Source organism: Suricata suricatta, chromosome 6 (assembly GCF_006229205.1).
Source record: "Suricata suricatta isolate VVHF042 chromosome 6, meerkat_22Aug2017_6uvM2_HiC, whole genome shotgun sequence".
Lineage (NCBI taxonomy): Eukaryota > Metazoa > Chordata > Mammalia > Carnivora > Herpestidae > Suricata > Suricata suricatta.
Window position 1 is genome coordinate 19,510,232 of NC_043705.1, and position 20,724 is coordinate 19,530,955.

General features: G+C 38.8%; 1 protein-coding gene across 1 annotated transcript in view; it reads left to right on the forward strand.

Annotated features, from left to right (window-relative positions):
• MEGF10 (multiple EGF like domains 10) overlaps window positions 1-20,724 on the forward strand; it is a 171,714-nt gene that overhangs the window by 51,907 nt on the left and 99,083 nt on the right. Inside the window, exons 3-4 of the mRNA XM_029942159.1 lie at window positions 1,922-2,023; window positions 3,854-3,954. Coding sequence (XP_029798019.1) covers window positions 1,922-2,023; window positions 3,854-3,954 — 203 coding nt within the window. The remainder of the gene's footprint in view (window positions 1-1,921; window positions 2,024-3,853; window positions 3,955-20,724) is intronic.

Below are 20,724 nucleotides of genomic sequence, written 5' to 3' on the forward strand. Positions count from 1 at the left end.
TCCCAAAATCTGAGATAACGACCTGAGCCAAAATCAAGAGTCAGACGCTTAACCGACTGAGCCACCCAGGCACTCACCCCAAGAACCTTTATATTTTAACAGAGGCCTCTTTTCCCTTAAAGGAGTTATATCACAGATGTTGGCATTTGCATACTGTATGATCATCCAAACCTGTTCTTGCCAGTAGCCTCAGATGGCATACGGTAGAGAAGAAAATAGTCACCTAAAAATATATGTTAGAAATTCATAATCCCACGTGGAAGGGATCTTCAAGACTACTTCTGAGCCCCTAGTTTTAAAATGTGTTTATCAAAACGTAGGAAAAGAAGGTTATCGGCCGATGACCATCTAGTTTCCTACTGTTAGATCAGGAGAACCCTGTCTTCGGCTAATTCAGTGATCTGTTCAGTAACGCCTGTTGCACGCACCTAAGATTTGTGGAGGAGCCTCAAATTTACCTAAAAATCAAGTTGCATTGGCCCAAAGAATGAAATACACAAAAGTGTGAGGAGTATGATTATTTTATGGATTCCTATTGAAGCCTACATACGTTATGGCTAACGGAGGCCAGCTGGAGAAAGAAATCCCTGTGTTGGGGAGGCCAGCTCCACAGAGCTTTTCAAATGCGAAGTTTCTGCCCTATATATAACTGAATTATTTTTTTAAAAATGCTTCTTTATCTATTTTTGAGAGAGAGAGAGGGTGAGCAGGTGGAGGAACAGAGACAGAGAGAGGGAGAGAGAGAGAATCTCAAGCAGGCTTGGCGATATTAGCACAGAACCTGATGTGGGGCTCAGTCTCACAAACCGTGAGATCATGACCTGAGCCCAAGTCAGGGGTCAGATGTTTAACTGACTGAGCCACCCAGGCACCCCTAACCTGACATTTCAACTTCAGTCTTTCCATCCCTTCTCTACTCAATACCTAGACTAGAGAAGTCTAGTCTCTCTACCCAGCAATGAAGTTGGTCCATTGATTTGCGGCAAGAGAGTCCATAATTGTGGCCCATTTTGTTTGCTAGGGTGAATTAAAGATCTTAGTGAAAATCTTTGAGACTGTTAAAGAGAAGAGGATTAACTTGTTTGGACAAGAGGATTCTCCATGTTTTTCTGTAAGGCAGGACCTGTAACCTCTTAGCCATGTAATAGATTGCATGAAGAAATATGACATTGAACACTGAATGCTCTTTATGTTTCATGGGTGTTTCCATTCTTGGGCTCTCAGGATTGCATGCTTTTACTTTAACAAGAAGCTGTTAGTGAAAGTGTATTGGAAACGAGGCTAAGTAGTGGCAGGCTGTGGATATGTATATTTCAGGCTAATTGTTTCAGGTGTATGTTTAGAACCTAGCTTAGAGACTTCTTTGTAGTTTTTATTTAGAGGTTGTGTATATTCTTCCATAGCCTGAGAAGTAGGGCAGGAACACAGAACCAAATTAATTCAAGTTCCAACCTGAGAAATATGTTCTTTTTGATTTTCCAGAATCAGCACCAAAATGTAGTGTTAATAATAATCACGTTGTCTCTTAGCTTATTATTTGCATGCAGCATTCGATCAAAAACTGCCTTGTGTAAAATCTGGGTTAACCCTGGACACCTGGGATGAGGGATGTCATTAAATACAGAAACATACAGTGATACTGTTTTCAAGTTTAGGGGTATCAGAGTTCATGGTGAGTAGTAAAGAGAAATCTTTTATGAAATTTAGAACGTGAATTCTTCTCTTTTAAATGTATTATTAATATTGGTCCTTTTGGTGTTCTGGGTCAAATAAAAACCTGTAAAAACATGGAGATTCTCTGTTGAAAGTCAGCATAGAGTTGCAAATAGAGAGAATTTAGTCTACAATGTTTGTATATACACACTATATTATTAACATAAGATTAGAACTACTAATTCCTCGCCTTTCTTCTTCTTTTCAGCTACTCAGTGACTGTGCAAGAGTCATACCCACATCCCTTTGATCAAATTTACTACACTAGCTGCACTGACATTCTGAACTGGTTTAAATGTACGCGGCACAGGTAATCGAAGCTCAGATCTATTTATGAAGTTTGGCTAACTGGGAAGTGCGTTACTATAGAGACATTAAAAAGATCAGAAGATGCATCCATTCATCTCATGAACAGTTATTGAGTGCTTGCTGTTGTCCTAGCCTTGTTCCAAACCAGAGGAGAGACAGACAGGCAAACAGCCTATCCATGCCCTTGATGAGCTTACAGGGACAGTGACTCCTGGTTACCATCATTTGGTTAGCAAGAATTCATGAGCTTTAGTGTGCTGTGTAAATGGGGGAGACACTCTTAATTATGGATGTCAAGGAACTCATATTCCAGCATACGTTCTACTGGACTGTGACTTTAGACTAATTTAAATCTGAACTCTGCTTAAGCCACATTTTCTTCCCTATAAATGTGAAAACAGAAGAAAAAGCATATTAAATATGATGTGAATATGGAAGAGACCATAATGCCTTACTTGTATGTTAAAATGCTTCCCGCAGTGTGAGTCATGGGTCTAACATGACACTTGCTGATTTATGCTGCTCTAAAGGGTATGCTCCATGTGATTTCTTCAGACAAGCTTTCCTCGACCGCGTGTCTAAACAACTATTCTCTTCCTGTTACTCTTTCTTCTCTTACTCAGGTCTTATTGTCATCACACTATATAAACATTTCCAGTCTGATATTGCCTATTTATTTGTGTAATATGTATCTGCACTTAAATTCTGTAGGTCTGTATTCCCCAGTAGAGTATAAGTTCCTTGAGGGCAAGCTTTATATTGTTTTGTTCACTGTGAGCTACTTCCCCAGTGCCTAGAGCAGTGCCTGGAATATAGTAAGTGCTCAGTGAACATGTGGTATATAAATGAATCAGTGAATGAATGAAGCTTGAGTTAAATGTGGGGATTTTTTTGTTTATATACTTCTATTTATAGTGGAATGAGACTGTATTGTCTCACTATTAAGGAATTCTCTGAATTCTTCTTTCAAAACATATGTGAATGGTAACTAGATGAGTGTCATATCTGAAATTAATTATACTCTCTGAGCTATCTCAAGATTGGTGAAATAGTGGGGCACATTGGTGGCTCAGTCGGTTAAGAGTCCGGTTTCGGCTCAGGTCATGATCTCACGGTTCATGGGTTCGAGCCCCACATCAGGCTCTGTGCTGACAGCTAGCTCAGAGCCTGGAGCCTGTCTTCGGATTCTGTGTCTCCCTCTCTCTCTGCCCCTCCCCTGTACACGCTGTTTCTCTCTCTCTCTCTCAAAAATAAATAAAACATTAAAAAAAATTTTTTTAAAGATTGGTGAAATAGGAAAGTCATAAAACTTCTGATCCCTTGAAATAAAGTATAGGTTGACTTAAATGGGCAATTTTAATATATTCTCAGCAAATTATAAGAGTTAGCATAATATTAGTTGAGACATATATTCCATGTTTCTTCTTTTTAAAAATTTTTTAAAATGTTAATGTATTTTTAAGAGAGAGAGAGAGAGAGAGAGAGAGAGAGAGAGTGTGTGTGTGTGTTCACACAAAAGTGTGTGTGGGGGGGAACAGAGAAAGACGGAGACACAGATTCCGAAGCAGGCTCCAGGCTCTGAGCTGTCAGCACAGAGCCCAACACAGGGCTAGAACTCACGAACTTTGAGATCATGACCTGAGCCGAAGTCGGACCCTTAATCGACTGAGCCTCCTAGGTGCTCCTCCATGTCTCTTCTTAATGTTTTAGATACTTTGCTCTTCATACCTTTATTATATTTAATAGTTCTTTGTATTAAAATAAAAATTCTTGATTTCTCATCAACTTGTCAGTCCAAAGAAGTAACAGTGTGATTTCTCCCTCTGTGTAGAATCAGTTATCGGACAGCCTATCGGCACGGGGAGAAAACTATGTATAGGCGCAAGTCTCAGTGTTGTCCTGGATTTTATGAGAGCCGGGAAATGTGTGTCCGTAAGTAAGACCTTTATCCCTTTGTGGGCCATTTATTTTTCCCAGTGCTGGTTTGCATCTGTTAATGGCAGCCAAGATAGAGGCCTGGGGAGGTGGGGCAGCTTGGACCATTCCCTTTCCCTCTCGGTGGCCACTTTCCTGATCTGTGGAAGAAGGGAAGCATTGCTCTGTTCCTTTGTCGTGTCAAAAATCTCCACATGAATGTCACTTGAGGTGAAAACAGATGTTACAGAAGGGCGATTAAAGGGTGGACGCAGCAGTGTTAATCACACTTTTGCAATAAATGTCTCTTTGGATATTAGTCCAGGAGTCACAAAACTTGGGTCACAGAAGGGAAGAGAGGCATGACTTTCTCCCAGCAGCTGACTGGAGTGCCAAGTCAGCTTCTGAAGGACCAGTGTGTTCTTTTCTTGTGCACAGAAAGATGAAGGCTTATACAAGTGGTGGAGTTTTCACACTAGACAGTGACTCTAAGTCTGAGTCACAAAGTAGACCTTTTTCTTTGATTGGCATTTTCTCTCTCCCCTCCCCAGCTTACCAATTCATTCTGAAATGTCTGGAGGCAAGTTTGATATTTTATGATACACTTCAGAAGATCCTGGAATATCACGTGGGATGCACTTTGCAAACTGAGGTTTCTTACTACTGGGTTTAGGACCTAGAGAAGAGATCACTAAAAGGGGTTTTACTCAAGTATTTTGGCTCAACCCATAGTTAGAGGGACCACTTTGCTTTCTGAGCTGAGACCCTGGTACTGAGTTGGAGTTGCATAGAGAGAGACAAGGTTCTGCTCTAGCTTGATGGCATTAAGATCAAGTGAACACTTCTTAGCATGAGTTTCTGCAGGGCTGGGTACTAGCGCTGGGTGGCCTCAGATAAGCCCTTGATACCTCTTTGAGACTCCTTTGCTCTTGAGTGGAGAGAGGAGTTAAATGGATATGTGTGTATGTCCTATTCTTTCTAGTGACTGGATTCTATTCTTTATATGAACAGTAGCAGTTCCTCAACTTTGATTTAGAACCAGGGCTTTTTGTGATAATGTCCACTGAAAAAATTAGAAAATAGAATAAGACAAAAGGAAACTATATTGTGAATATGTTCCCTGGTTTAATAAATGTACTTTTGTAACATATTGCAAATGTCATTGTGTGATTGAATTGTAGATACTTAACCGACTTCAGCATCAAATATTTGTTCAATTTCCATTTTTTTACCTATTATGACCTGCTCTAGAAGACATCATCATCATTAAATCTTTGTTCATACCCTTAATTAGTAGGTAAGGATAAATTCCTAGAAGTAAAATTTAAGGTCAGAGGTATAAACATATTTTTAAGATGTTTGATGTGTTCCTTTTTTTTTTTTTTTTAATGCTTTTTATTTATTTTTGAGAGACAGAGAGAGACAGCTGGAGCAGGGGAGGGTCAGAGAGAGAGGGAGATACAGAATCTGAAACAGGCTCCAGGCCCTGAGCTAGCTGTCAGCACAGAGCCCGACGCGGGGCTTGAACCCACGAACTGTGAGATCTGACCTGAGCCGAAGCCGGATGCTTAACCGACAGCCACCCAGGCGCCCTGTTGTATTTCTGCTTTATTCTTCTACCTGCAGTGTGAGAAGGCTTTTTGCTTAAACCATGTACCAATTTTCCCTTTGCTGATTTTTTTTCTTAATTTGCATGTCTCTGATTAATAATGATGCCAAATAAGAAAAATTACATGTTTATAATCAAACATCTTAGAGAATAATCATGAACGGGTCTCTGAGGCCCAGGCTGATGGGAATCTCATAGCAAAGCCCTGAGTGTGCGCCTAGCCACTTCCCAGTGGCTTTGAGGTGACATTATCTTGGTGCCCTTTCCAGGGCTCAGATGTACAAGAACAATTGTCCCTACAGTAAGAGAGGGGTTGTGTCTCCTAGGATGCTATTCTATTACCCAGGTCACAAAAATTATATATAAAGTCAGGATAGTCTTCCATTAAGTTATGCTGAGCCCGGAGAGGTGTTGGGCAGTCTTCTGTCATCCTTTCTTTCCTTGAAGGCCTTGCACAAAGGAAGCTAGATTTTTCTGGCAAGCTGGTGGGAGGTGTGTGGATCCAAGCAAGGTCCGTTAGGGTTTCATTGCTTCATCGCCCCAGCCTTCCAGAACCCAACACCTCTGTCATTTCTCTCAGTACTGCAGCCCATCTCAGGATGCTGGGCGGTTCTAGCACCATCACACCTGAATACTATAATGATAAAAATAACTCTTCCTTTATCTCACACTAGAAGGGTTGCAAGGTGTCCTCCTGACCGCTTTAGCATTTGCCTCTAAAATTCTTCTTTTTCTAAGCCTTCCTATCTGACCAAAGGCCCCTGGAGACTGAAACATTTTTCCTTTAGATATGTTAATATATGTAATCAGCTTACTGGCTCCTCTCAGAGGCCTGGGAGCTATTTGGTCTCTTTAAAGGTATTTTGCATCTCTCTACTCTGAAGTCTCGATTTCATAGCTTAACCCCAGAGGATGATCAAGCTTCCCTTTCTGCCTTGTTCTTGGAGACGCCTCCAGTCAATCTTCTCTCCTCTCCACTGCTGGCCCCAGTGAGACACCCTTGTGGATAGAGAAGGAAGAGAGAATGCAGGATTCTTGGTTCTGCTCTCATAATCTCGTTTTCAATTAGTTTTTGCTGCCAGGCACGTAGCATAGTCACCATTGTTAACTGTTTGTAGTTACCAGAAGCAAAAAAGGATGGTTTCATGCAAACACATACCCGTATTTGAACAAAGTATCCTTTAATTAGCTGGACTAGATCCTTCTGGACAGCAAGCTCCATCCTATTTTTACCACCCCTGCTTCATCCTGCCAAAGATGATGCATTTCCTCTAGACTCAGATCGTGCAGAGGCTGCTGGTCCACAGAGCACACTCTGAGTCACCAGGGTCTATGTCCAGAAGACAGATTATGTCACCAGGCAGGAAGAACCAAAATGGAGAACGTAGGGAATAGCATGGGAATCTGGGTGGGAAAAAGAATGTTTGGAAAACTTTCCATCAAGAAAATATTACTAGACCTGAAGATGTCTCTGATTTCTTGAGGAGGTTTTAACCAATTCCTAAAAATAATTAAACTTTTTAAGTATATTCATCTTTCAGGGTTACTATTCTTGCCTGATGTTGTGTTTAATTACTTTTGATGTGGAGAAATTCAGATAGTAATGAAGAAAAGCCCAGGAGTATGAAATTGATTTAGTGTGTGTATGTGTGTATAGATTTATATGTGTTTATATGCATGTATGTATTTATATGTGTATAAATGCATATTTATATGTATGTAACATCTGTACCTGTATGTCTGTGTGTATGTATATATATATTTATTATTTATTTTTAAAAGTTTTTTTTTTAGTGTAGTTGACATACACTGTTCCAGTGGTTTCTGGTGTGTGTCAACTATACTCAAAAGAAAAAACTTTTTAATTTATTTAATTGTTCTGTTTTTTAGATTCTGCACATGAATGAAGTCATATGGTATTTATCTTTTGCTGTCTGACTTATTTAGCATGATATTCAGTAGGTCCATCCATGTTGTCCTAAATTGCAAAACCTCACCCTTTTCTTTGTATGATACTCCATTGTGTTTGTGTGTGTGTATGTGTGTCTACACACATCACATCTTTTTAAAAATATTTCATTCTTTTTAAAAGTCTATCTTTTTATTTAGAGAGAGAGAGAGAGAGAGAGAGTGTGTGTGTGTGTGTGTGTGTGTGTGTGTGTGTGTGTGTGTGAGAGAGAGAGAGAGAGAGAGAGAGAGAGAGAGAGAGAGAATGGGGAAGAAGCAGAGAGAAACAGGGAGAGAGGGAGAGAGAGAAAGAGAGAGAATCCCTAGCAGTCTCTGGGCTGTCAGTGCAGAGCCTAATGTGGGATTCAGTTCCCCCAGTTATGAGATCATGACCTGAGTCAAAATCAAGAATTGGATGCTCAACTGACTGAACTCCTCAAGATTTCATTCTTTTCATGGCTGAGTAATATTCCATTGTGTATATATACTACATTTCCTTTATCCATTTATCCATTGATGGGCACTAAGGTGTTTCTCTCTTGGCTATTGTAAGTAATGCTGCTATAAACATAGGGATATAGATACTTTTTTGAATTAGTGTTTCTGTTGCCCTCAGATAAATATCCAGAAATAGAATTGCTGAATTATTTGGTAGTTCTATTTTATTTATTTATTTATTTTAATGTTTATTTTTTAGAGAGAGAGAGAGAGAGACAGAGACAGAGACAGAGAGTATCAGTGGCAGAGGGGCAGAGAGAGAGAGGGAGACACAGAATCTGAAGTAGGCTCTAAGATCTAGGCTGTCAGCCCAGAGCCCAATGTCGGCCTCAAATCCACAAACTGACCAATCATGACCTGAGCCAAAGTAGATGCTTAACAGACTAAGCCACCCAGGTGACCCTTGGTAGTCCTATTTTAATTTTGTGAGGAACCTCCATGCTGTTTTTCATAGTGGGTGTACTAATTTACGTTCCTACCAATAGTTCACGAGGGGCCCCTTTTCTCCACATCCTCACCAACACTTATTATTTCTTGTCTTTTTGATAATAGCCATTTTAGCAGGTGTAGATGATATCTCATTGTGGTTTTGATTTGTATTTCCCCAATGAATAGTGATGATGAGCACTTTTTCATATACTCGGCCATTTGTATGTCTCCTTTGGGAAAATGTCTGTTCAGATCCTCTGCCCAATTTTTAATTAATTTTTTTTCTTTCTCTTGAGTTGTGTAAATTTTTTTTTATATTTGGGATATTAATTCCTTATCAGATATATTATCAGATACATGATTTGCAAGTTTTTTTTTTTTATTGGTAGGTTGCTCTTCATTCTCTTGATGATTTCCTCTGAAGTACAAAGGATTTTTGGTTTGATGGAATCCTACTTGTTTATTTTAGTTTCTGTTGCCTTTGTTTTTAGTGTCATATCCAAAAACTTATCACTAAGATTTATGTTAAGAAGCTTATTGCCAATGTTTTCTTCTAGGAGTTTTATGCTTTCAGGTCTTATGTTCAAGTCTTTGACCCAAATTAAGTTTATTTTTGTGTGTAATAAAAGACAGTTGTCCAGTTTCATTCTTTTGCCTGTGACTATCCAGTGTTCCCAATACTGTTTATTGAAGAAAGTGTCTTTTCTCCACTGTATATTTGTGGCACCTTTGCCATTAATTGACCATGTGTGAGTCATTTTATTTCTGGGTTCTCTATTCTGCTCCACTGATCACTGTGTCTCTTTTTATGCTAATACCAAACTGCTTTGATTATTATAGTTTGAAATCAGAAAGTGTGATGCCTCCAGCTTTGTTTTATTTCTCAAGATTGTTTTGGCTATTGGGCTCTTTTGTGATATCACACAAATTTTTGGATTCTTTGTTCTATTTCTGTGAACAGCATTGGAATTTTGATAGAGATTGTATTGAATCTGTTAGTGGCTTTGGGTAGTATGGACATTTTAACAATATTAATTTTTTGAATGCGTAGCATGGAATAGCTAATGTGTTGAACTTGTAAGTCTAAAAACCTCCTGTTTGATATGCTAAATTCAGTGTATAGATCTTTTACTCATCAGTCTAACTCTAATAAACACATTGAAGGGCCTCTAACTGTTTTACAAATTTAAACACCATCAAGTTTTTAAAATGGAATTTACACTTTTAAAATGGAATAAACACTATAAACTTTGATTATCTTGCACATTTCCATATTAAATTCAAAATATTCACAAGGTTGAAAGATAGTTACTCTCTAAGAAAATAATTATATCATCTCCTGTTTTTGCTTTACTGTAAAAAATTTTGGTGGTCTCATTTCAGTTTGCTGATTTTTTTTAGCTTTATTCTTTTATCAGAGAGGGAGAGAAAGAGACAGCATGCATGCACAAGTGGAGTAGGGGCAGAGAGCTAGAGAGAGAATCCCAAGTGGGCTTTGTGCTAACAGTGTGGACTATGGGGGGCTCAGACTCATCAACTGTGAGATCATGATCTCAGCTGAAATCAGGAGTCAGATGTTTAACTGACTGAACCACCCAGATGCCCCCAGTTTGCTGAAGTTTTAAGTTAATTAATTAGTCTCAATTGTAGTAAAAAATACATAACATTAAATTTACCATCTTAGTAATTTTTAAGTGTACTTTTTAGTGGTGTTAAGTGTATTTACTTTGTTGTACAATTGATCCCTAGAACTTTTTCATTTTTAAAAATTGAAACTCTGTACTTATTAAATCCTAATTCCCCAGTCTTCCTTTACTCCAGCCCTTGGCCATCACCTTTTAACTTCTACTTCCTCTTTCTGGGGTTTTTGACTACGTTAGAGACTTCATATGAGTGAAATCATACAGTATTCATTCCTTTATGACAGGCTTCTTTCACTTAGTACAATGTCCTTGAGTTTCATCCATGTTGCAACTTTTGCTAGAAACTCTTCTTTGAAGCCTTCATAATATTTTTTTGTATTGTTTTCCTAAGTTTTTAAAATATCAGGGAACGCGATCCTTTATTACTACTTTGATGGAACATACTGAGTCCATTGTCCATTCTAGATGTTGCCTTCTGTATCCTTGAGATCTGAGACCTATTATGTCTTAGTCCTGTTTTTGCCTAACTTTACTGTGGTATTTGCTATAATTATGTATTCTTTTCATGTAAGCCGTATATCTTATAACTCACATCTCTTATAAATATGAAAAGGATATCTCTTGCATTTTGCAAATCTCTCGGTTGGAATGTGAAGTCATAACTTCTAAGGTTGTCTTGTTCACGCTCTTCCCCCTGGCCTCGACACAGGCCCCACGTATAGTCCAAAGTTACAAGAGTGACAGTTGGGTGGCTCTTCTCTAAGGTAATTAGTTTCCTCTATACGATCAGCAGTTTCCAGATACTTCCCATCTTCCATCTTGTCAAACACCCGCCCCTGTATATATCCCATATAGCTTTCTAATTTAAAATTTTGATCTTGTTCCTAAAATGAAAAGCTGCACAACACAAACTAGCGTTAATGTAGTGTGTTCAAAAATTATACATTAACGCCCTTTCTCCCTGATTGTTTTGTCTCCCTTGCTTTTCCTTCTTTCCTTCCTTCCTTCCTTCCTTCCTACTTACCTACCTACCTACCTATTCACCCATCCAGTTATTGGACAATTAAACAATTTAGTGGATACAGTGAGCATCATTTTATATCTCTCTTTGTACATGTGAGTGGTTCATAAGATAAATTAAATGGGATTTCTGAGACAAAGGGATGAACATTATATCAGTAAGGATTAGGTTCAGCTATGAGATCCAAGTTTGTTTCTTTCTCACCTGTGAGCCCAGATTTGGGTAAACCTGTAGGGAATCCAGGTACTTTCCACCTTTCTGCTCTACCATCTCTAGAGTTCAGCCTTCATCTTCATGTACCATTACTGATCTTCACGTATCAGTCTTGTTCCTAAGCAATGGATGTAAGTGGCAAGAGTAAGAGGCAAGTGGCAATGCCAGCTGTCTTTTAACAAAAGTTTTTCGAAGTGATCACATTCTGTTTCCACTTTGGCCAGAATTTAGTCACAGGCCTTACTAATCTACAAGAGCATCTTAATTCTGGATGATCAAGGGCCTACCTGGTAAAAACCTATTTTTATGGGAAGGGAATAATGGATATTAGGAGATAGGAGCCATCTGAGCCACGTTTTAAGACTTTTTGATACAGATTGCCAAATTGCTGTCAAGCAGGTTGGACCAACTTGCTTTTCCACTAGAAGTGTGTGAGGGTGCCCACTTCTCCATATCTTTACCAGCAATAGGTATTACTCTTGCTTCCAAGCAATTGGGGGGAAAATGGTACCTTGTTTTACTTTGCATTCCCTAAATTACTAGTGATAGTGTTCTCTTCAAAAACATATAATTATTAGCCATTTGTACTTTGGCTTCAAGGCTGGGGGATACAGGGAGACTGCTTTGTTCTACACAGAAATGCTGAGTAGAAGCAAGAGGCAGGAGTGGAGAAAAAAGGGAGACAGTGGGAGACTGCAACTTGAATAACAAATGCCAAGGTCGAACCTGTAGAAGACTCAGGCCCTTCAGAGCTTCTTATCATCAACAATGTTGCCAATGTTGTTCATTCCCTCCTCACCCCAAAGTTCTCCAGGTTCCCCTTCCCCAGGACCTCAGTTGTTTGCAGCTCTGGGGTTAGTGTAGAGCCAGGAGGCCTCTTACTGTCTCCCACAGCTCCCCAGCATGCACACTGAGGAAAGAGGAATACTTTCTGGTCCGCGGCAGTGTGGGCAGCTGGAAGCAGTGAGCATGCACTGCTCAATGGGAAGGAGCTGAGATCAGGCTCATGATCTTCATAGCACTGTTGTTGTGGAGTAAATGAATGTGGGAGGCAGCCCTAAGTGCCTAACCATTATTTACATTAGAACCTCAGAAAGGTGCATTTGGGGTACACACAACTGATTTCCAAACACATATTTGAAACCTGACCCCTCAGCAAGTAGGAATCTCTTACTGATTTAGTTTCACGAGACTAGGAAAAGCTCGCAGGAAAAGCAGCAACAGAGTGGTAAGTTGGAACCATTCTCTGCGTGGGAAGGGTTGCATTCATCCGATACAAGGCTTGCCGTACATTCACTCTGATGTCCTGGGTCTCACCTTGACTGGTGGCAGAGAAGGCAGGTGTAAGCAGGGCTGCGTGTGGCAGAATCATGAATGGGCAAATGACATGACCAGGGGTCCCTTCTCCTGTATAGCTCTCCTTTTTTTTAAAGCCTTTTTTTTTTTTAAGTTTATTTATTTTTGAGAGGGAGGAAGGACAGAGAGAAAGGGAGAGAGGATCCCAAGCAGGCTCTGCACTGTCAGCGTGGAGTCCGACGAGGGGCTTAATCTCATGATCGTGAGGTCATGACTGGAGCTGAAACCCAGAGCCGGAAGCTTAACCAGCTGAGCCAGCCAAGGGCTCCTGGCCCCTGTCCTTTGCCCCACATGCCCAATCTTCTGCTGGATGCTGCCGCAAAGGAAAAAGACCATCTGGTAAATGTCCTTTGGGGTAGACTTAACTGTTTGCCTATTTTTGTTAGATAGGGAAGGTCAGATGCTAACTTCAAATTAAAGCTGTAATGGGGGCATTGCAGGCGGTGCTGCTTGTGAGCAAGGCAGTGCAAGAGATTTGTGCACTGGGTCACCCACTATATTGCCTTGTAGGCTAGCCCTGATGGTGGAAGATCAGTTCCCATGGATGTGCCCTGCCTGTCTTTGGCATTCATTAAGAGAACTCTGGAACTGTAAACAAGAAGCCTTAACTCCCACACAGTGAACTGTATATGATTTCCTGTTCTTAGCAGAGACGAGTGTGACAATTGATTACCATAGCAGTGAATGAATATTCACAGCTGATTTTTAACTTGGCCAGTTCTATGAAAAACAGAACTTGTTATAGGGAAATAAGGAGCTAGAACTGGGGTGACTGTTTATACAGAAAATAATTCTTGCAAATGAACTTATTCTTGTTTGAATGCCATGCTTCAGTAAGTAATGGGTTTTAAGTCCAGATTTTGGTTAAGGGCTTAGAGACACCTGTAGCGCACTGAGCCAGGACTACTTTTCTTCCAGGAGGCAGATAGGCCACATAGGTGATGCTTTAAGGGACCATAGAACCCATAACGTTTCTCCCTATTTTTTTGTACTGGAATATTATGTTAAACTAGAATTAACCAAAAGTTTTCCATTTGGGAGAGAAGGCACCATCTCTTAGAAGTAGCTATCTGGAATGTTGTGTTAGGAAGGATTCTGAGGCCATGTTTGTGCTAAGAGAAAGAACAGAGGGACTTATTAGTGATGTCTGTCATTGTCATGAGGTGGCCCTAGTGCCTCACATTTGCCATCTCTCTAGTAGACTCTGTCTGGCATTTTGTGGCATTTTGGGCCTCTTGAATCATGGAGATATTACTTGAGGTTATTGAATCATGCAGTTGGCCATCAACTCCTGTTCTACGTAGCTCTCCATTTAACTGTGAAGTCATATGACTTGTTCCGGCTACTGTCCTTAGGAAAAATGAGTTTTCTCTTTGTGAGCTGGAATATTAAGGATTATATTGTCAGCAATTTTATTTAGGGAATTGAAACAGATACTCAACAGTCACATTTTGCCTCCATGTCAGTCATAGGATGGTCTAGTGGGAGGGGCATTGCAGGCTAGGGCAAAGTGGCCTAATGGGTAAGGGTTTTGGAAATAGTGGCACAACAAAGACTTATTTCCCTCACCTGAAGATTATGGAAGAACACATTGAATTCTTTATTCCAGCTTCATGTCATTTGGGTCTTTTGCTGCTAAAAAGTTTGGGGCTCAGATTTTTCAAGATTGGCAAGTGCTAGGGTCCATGGCAAGGTACCCTGTTTGGGCTGTGAGTTTCTACTTTTGGCAGAGGGTTGTTTATTGATGATCTGGGTATCTCTGGGGGATTTAGGGGAGCACAGTCAGAGTTTAAGGAGTGGGGGACACCTCTCTGAAGCTGAAGGCAATCTGAGCCTCTGCTCTGGATTTGCTTGACTCTCACAGGCTTGATTAATAATAGAGTTGTGATCTTATAAAATATTTCCCAACAACAGTGCGGGCAGACTCTTGAGCAGACCCTTTTGAATCTGGATTAAAGTGAGACAATCCTCTTGGGTTAGCCAAAGAGACCCTGAGCTGACAGCAATCAGATGGTATGTTCCTACCTACCATGATGCCCTTTCTGCCACTGGCAGTGGAGTTTTTCATGTTTCCATAGGGACCCTGTATTCTGTTGCTATGGAGCCCGACGTGGTTTGGAGGAACCTATCAGTAAATACTGGGAAAGGCCCTTTGTCTGCATGTTTCACCAGCAGAAATTCCAGTTTTCCACATATATTGGAACCTAAACTTCAGGTTTCCAGTTTTGGTCTTTGATCTCAGCTAGTACTGAAAATAGGAAATCTGATAAACAATGCAGATAGTCTTTGTTGATTTCTTGATGGTCAATGTTTGCTCACTAGTTAGGATTACATAAATAGAAACTATGAATATAATAATGAAGATAGCTTGAGTCTAAACAGATGGAAATCATGTCTCATGACTTTTTTGTTTCTTAAGAAATCCTGACTTTAGAGTCCCATAGAGACAGGCCAAAGGGAAACAATGAAAAATCCTTGCCTTATCTCTAGAAAATGAGCTCCTGTAATTTTGCTTTTTACAAGACGGGTGAAATTCGTATAGGTCTAATAATTTACACAGCCTCCTTACAAGGATAGATAATAGCTAATAGAAAAGCTCAGAACAGAGAAGCAATTTTTATTGTACTACAGTTTAAATCTTTTTACAGCAAAATAATTTTAAAATAATGGAAAAAACACATTTCGATTTAAATGACCAACCACAAAGCATTGACCTAGCCAGGTGGTGACAGAACTTGCAATTTTTCGTCTCGGATGGTGACTGCCAGCACTGTTACAGATAGTCCAGTGGTAAACCCACTCCATCCCTCTGGGCCACACACAGAGCCACTAAAGAAGAGGCAGACAGGTGCTGACACAAGCAGGGCTGCATGGACACTCTTCTGTCTTTAAGCTGCAGCAATGTCCCAAGTTTTTTCTTGAAGAATAATTCTAAAAGAGCTGAAAGAAATTAGCTACACCTCCACCTCCAAGGGAACCACTCTGTAGAAATAGTCTTCTGGGATGCCTGGATGGCTCAGTCATTGGAGCATGACACTCTTGATTTCTACTCAGGTCATGATCTCACAGTTTGTGGGATCTAGCCCTGCACTGGGCTCTGTACTGACAGTGTGGAGTCTCCTGGGATTCTGTCTCTCTCTCTTCCCCTCCCCTGGTCATGATCTCTCTCCCTCCCTATGAAAAAAATAAACATTAAAAAAGGAAGAAGAAGAAAATCCATCTTCTTACTCAGACCACAGAGGCTAGCACGATTTGAAGGTGGGCCTCCCTGGCCATTGAGGCACATTGGAGGGGCAAAGCTATTATGGTAGGTCTAAAAATATGGCATCCAAACTGATGTTTAAACTTAGTACCAAGTAGGTTAATCTACTGTACTTCCATGTAATTGAGTGATAAAAAAGGAATAATGCCACCTTAAATGAAATCAGTCTGTCGACCCAAGGAGATAGGTTTCCAGAAACTAGGACCCTGTGCATTATCTGTAGTTTTATGTCTCTAGAGTGGGCTACTGAATATCCGTCCTGCAGAATTCACTGTTTCATCATCCAGTAAGATTGGGAAATGCCTTGTGTTCGATCACCTTTCTCAAAGATTGATGGTAGTCTGGTAAAATCTCTGGAAATGCTTGGAGTGCAGGTGTGTCTCAGATTTATTTGGCCATGGAATTCCACCCCTGACCCTTTTCAACCCCAAGAACATGATAGAACTGATAGTTCTCAGACTCTACTTATTTGAGGAATAATGCTTTATAATTTTCTAACTTTATCAGAGACTCTTTGGATCTTTAATTTCTTGAGTCTTCTACCCAGGTTTATTGGGATAAAATTGACATATGACATGTAAGTTTAAGGTGTACAACATGATAATTTGGCCCACTTACATATATTGCAAAATGATTACAATGAGGTTAGTTAACAGTTCTGTCATCTTTCATGATTACCATTTCTTATTTGTGGTGAGAACATTGAAGATGCACTCTTCTTAGCAAACGTCTGTATATAATGAAGTATTATTAACTATAGTTGAGCCCCAGAACTTATTCACCTAATTACTACAAGCTTGCACCCTTTGACAAAATTCTCCCCATCTCTCCTACCTTTCCGGCCCTGGAACCACTGTTCTCTTCTGTTTCTCTGAGTTCAGCTTCATTCAGATTCTGCGTATAATAACATCATTCAGTATTTCCCTTTCTCTGTCTGACTCATCACTTAGGATAATGCCCTCAGGGCCATCCATGTTGTCACAGATGACAAGATTTCCTTCTTTATTATGGATGGATAATATTCCTCTGTGTGTTTATACCACATTTTCTTTATCCATTCGGCAGCCAGAGAACATGTATGTTGTTTCCGTATCTTGACTATTATGAATACTCCTGCAATGAACATGGGAGGAAAAATGTCCCTTTGAGGCCTGATTTCATTGCATTTGGATATGTACCCAGAAGTGGGATTGGTGGATCACATGGCATTTATATTTTTGATCTTTTAAGGAGCTTCCATACTGTTTTCCACAGTGTCTGTATCAACTTAAATTCCCACCAACAGTGCCCAAGAGTTCCATCTTCTCTACATCCTCACCAACTCTTCTCCCTTGTCTTTCTGATGAGTGCCATTTTAGCAGATGTGAGGGAATATGTGTATGTCTCTTTCAGAACAAAATGTCTATTCAGGTTCTCTTTGATAATTGGATTGTTTGACTTTTGCTATTGAGTTGTTTAAGTGTTTATATATTTTTGATATTAACCCATTATCAGACATAAGAGTTTCAAATATTTTCTTCCATTCTGTAGGTTGACTTTTCACTTTGTCAATTGTTTTTTATGCAGAGGCTTTTTAGCTTGATGTAATCCCACTTATTTTTGCTGTCATTGCTTGTGCTTTCAGTGTCCTACCAAAAAAACTGTGACCAGTGCTCTTGGATGGGACTTCCAGGACTAAGTGGTGAAAGTGGAAATTTTTGTTTTCTTCCTGATCTTAGAGGAAGAGTTTTCATTTTTTACCAATGAGTATGGTGCTAGCTGTAGGCATCTCATATATGCCTTTATTACATTGACCTACATTCCTTACATACGCAATTCCATACATACCCTTACATACCAATTGTTGAGAGTTTATGTCATGAAAGGATGTGTATTTGGTCAAATGTTCTCTGTACATCTACTGAGATAATCACTCAACTTGCCTTTCATTGGATTAATGTAATGTATTATGTATTTTTATGTTGAATCATCTTTGCATCTCAAGGATAAATCCCTCTTGCAGTGTGTATGATCCTTTTAATGTGTTGCTGAATCTGATTTGCTAATATTTTGCTGAGAACTTTCGCTTCTATATTCATCAAGGATAGTGATGTATCACTTACTTGCCCTATAGTGTTTTTATCTGGTTTTGATATCAGGATAATGCTGCCTTTGTAAAGTGAGTTTGGGAGTGTTTTCTACAGTTTTGGAGAAGAGTTTTGGAAAAACGGCATTAATTCTTCTTTAAATGTCTGGTAAATTCATCAGGGCAACCTTCTGGTCCTGGATTTTCTTTGTTGGAAAATTTTTTATCTTCTTTCCATAATTGATTTGTTGAGATTTTCTATTTCTTTATGATTCACTCTTAATAGGTTTTATCTATACATTTCTTCTAAGTTCTCCAGCTGGTTGATCTATAATTGTTCATGGTATTGTCCTAAAATCTTTTTTATTTCAGTGTTACCTATTGTAACATATCCTCTTTCATTTCTTATTTTATTTATTTTTCAATAGTCTAACTAAAGATTTGTCAATTTTGATAATCTTTTCAAAAGATGGTCCATTTTATTGTTTTTTTAAATCTCTTTCTTTCATTTATGTTTTGATATATGTCATTTCCTTCTTTGTGTTAACTTTCGGCTTAGTTGGCTCTTTTTTTTTTGATTCCTTGATATGTAGGAAACTTCCTCTTGTTTTTTGAGACCTTCTATTAATGAATATTATTACTATGAACTTCCCTCTTAGAATTCCTTTTTCTTATATCCCATAAGTTTGGGTATGTTGTGTTTTCTTTTTGTTTGTTTCAAGAAATTGTTAATTTTTTTATTTCTTTGACCCATTGGTTTTTTTTTTAGAAGTATGTTGTTATATTTCCACATATCTGTGAATTTTCTACTTTTTCTCCTGTTAGTGATTTCTAGTTTTAGCCAATCGTGCTTGGAAAAGATGCTTGATATGGTTCCAGTCTTCTTAAACTTGCTAAGACTTGTTTTGTAACCTATCATATGATATCATAAAGAATGTTCCATATGCAGTTGAGAAGAACAAGTATTCTGCTGCTTTTGGATCAAATATGTCTTACATGTCTAAAGTAAAGTTCAAGTCCAATATTTCCTTATTGGTTTTCAGAGTATGGATGATCTATCCAATGTTTAAAGTAGAGGTTTGAAGTCCTCTACTATTAATATATTATTATCTATTTTCCCCTTCAGATCCATTGGTATGTTACTAATATACCTATTTGGGTACATATATATTTACAATTGTTATATCGTCTTGATGAATTGACCCCTTTAACATTTATGGTATTCTGCTTTCTCTCTTGTTACCATTTTTGGCTTACAGTCTATTTTCTCAGATACAAGTATAGATAGGTATCCCTATTTTCTTTTGGTTTCCACTTGGCTGGAATTTTTTTTTTCATCCTTGCACTTTGAGCTTGCATGTATGCTTAAAGCTGAAATGAGTCTGTTCTGAGAGGCATATAGTTTGATTTCCCTTCTCCTCCTCCTCTTCCTTCATCATCAATCCACATATGCTGTACCTTTTGATTTGACAATTTATCCATTTACATTTAGAGTATTTTTCAGTAGGTAAAGACTTAATAATTCCACCTTATTGTTTTCCGATTGTTTGGTAGTTTCCTTCTCCCTCTCTTCTTCTAGTGCTGCCTTCCTTTGTGAACTGATGCTTTTCTATAATGGTATCATTTGATTTCCTTCTCTTTTGTTTATCTACTATAGGTTTTTGCTTTGTGATTGCCATGAAGCCTATATAAAAATAGATATAATAACCTATTATATGTTGATTAAAACCTAACAAAACTTTTCTCTTTCTTTCCTCTTCTTTTATGTTTTTGGTTAAAGTTTATTATTTACTGAGAGAGAGAGAGAGACAGAGACAGAGACAGCAAGAATGTATGAGCAGGGGAGGGGAAGAGAGAGAGGGAGAGAGAGAATCCCAAGCAGGTTGCACAGTGTCAGCATAGAACCTGAGGCGGGTCTCAAACTCAAGAACAATGAGATCATTACCTTAGCTGAAATCAAGAGTTGGATGCTTCATTGTCTGAGCCACCCAGGTGCCCCTCCTTTTATGTTTTTGATTCATACTTTACCTCTTTTTATTGTATGTATTTATTAACAAATTATTATAGCTATATATTTTAACACTCATGTCTTTTAACCTTTATATTAAGGAGATTAACACACCCACCACCATATTATAGTATTAGAGCAAAATTGTGTAAGTGTAAAGTGTATAGCTTGTTATTTTTATACATTTATATATTGTAATATGATTACCAAGGTGGCAATATTTATCACATTAGGTTATTATAGTACAATATTATTTTCTATATTCATTATAGTGTTCATTAGATCTCAATGACTTATTTATTACTTATTACAAGTTTGTACCCTTTTTATAAAGTTTATTTATTTATTTTGAGAGAGTGAGTGTAAGTTGGGAAGGGGCAGACAGAGAGAGGGAGGGAGAGAGAATCCAAAGGAGGTTTTGCACTCCACAAAGTAGAGCCTGACACAGAGCTGAGATCATGACCTACGGAAGTCAGATGCTTAACCAACTGAGCCACCCAGGTACCCTGAAAGTTTGTATTCCTAAACACAATCACTCCTGTTCCCTGGTACCTACCATTTAGTTCTTTTTTTTTTCTTTACAGGTTTAGCTTTAAATAGATTCTATATATGAATGCTTTCATATAGTACTTGTCTTTTCTTTCTGACTTACTTGCTTAACATGTGCTCAAGGTCCACCTGTGTTGTTGCAAATGGGAGAAGATCTTCCTTCTTTGTGGCTAAATAATATTCCATTG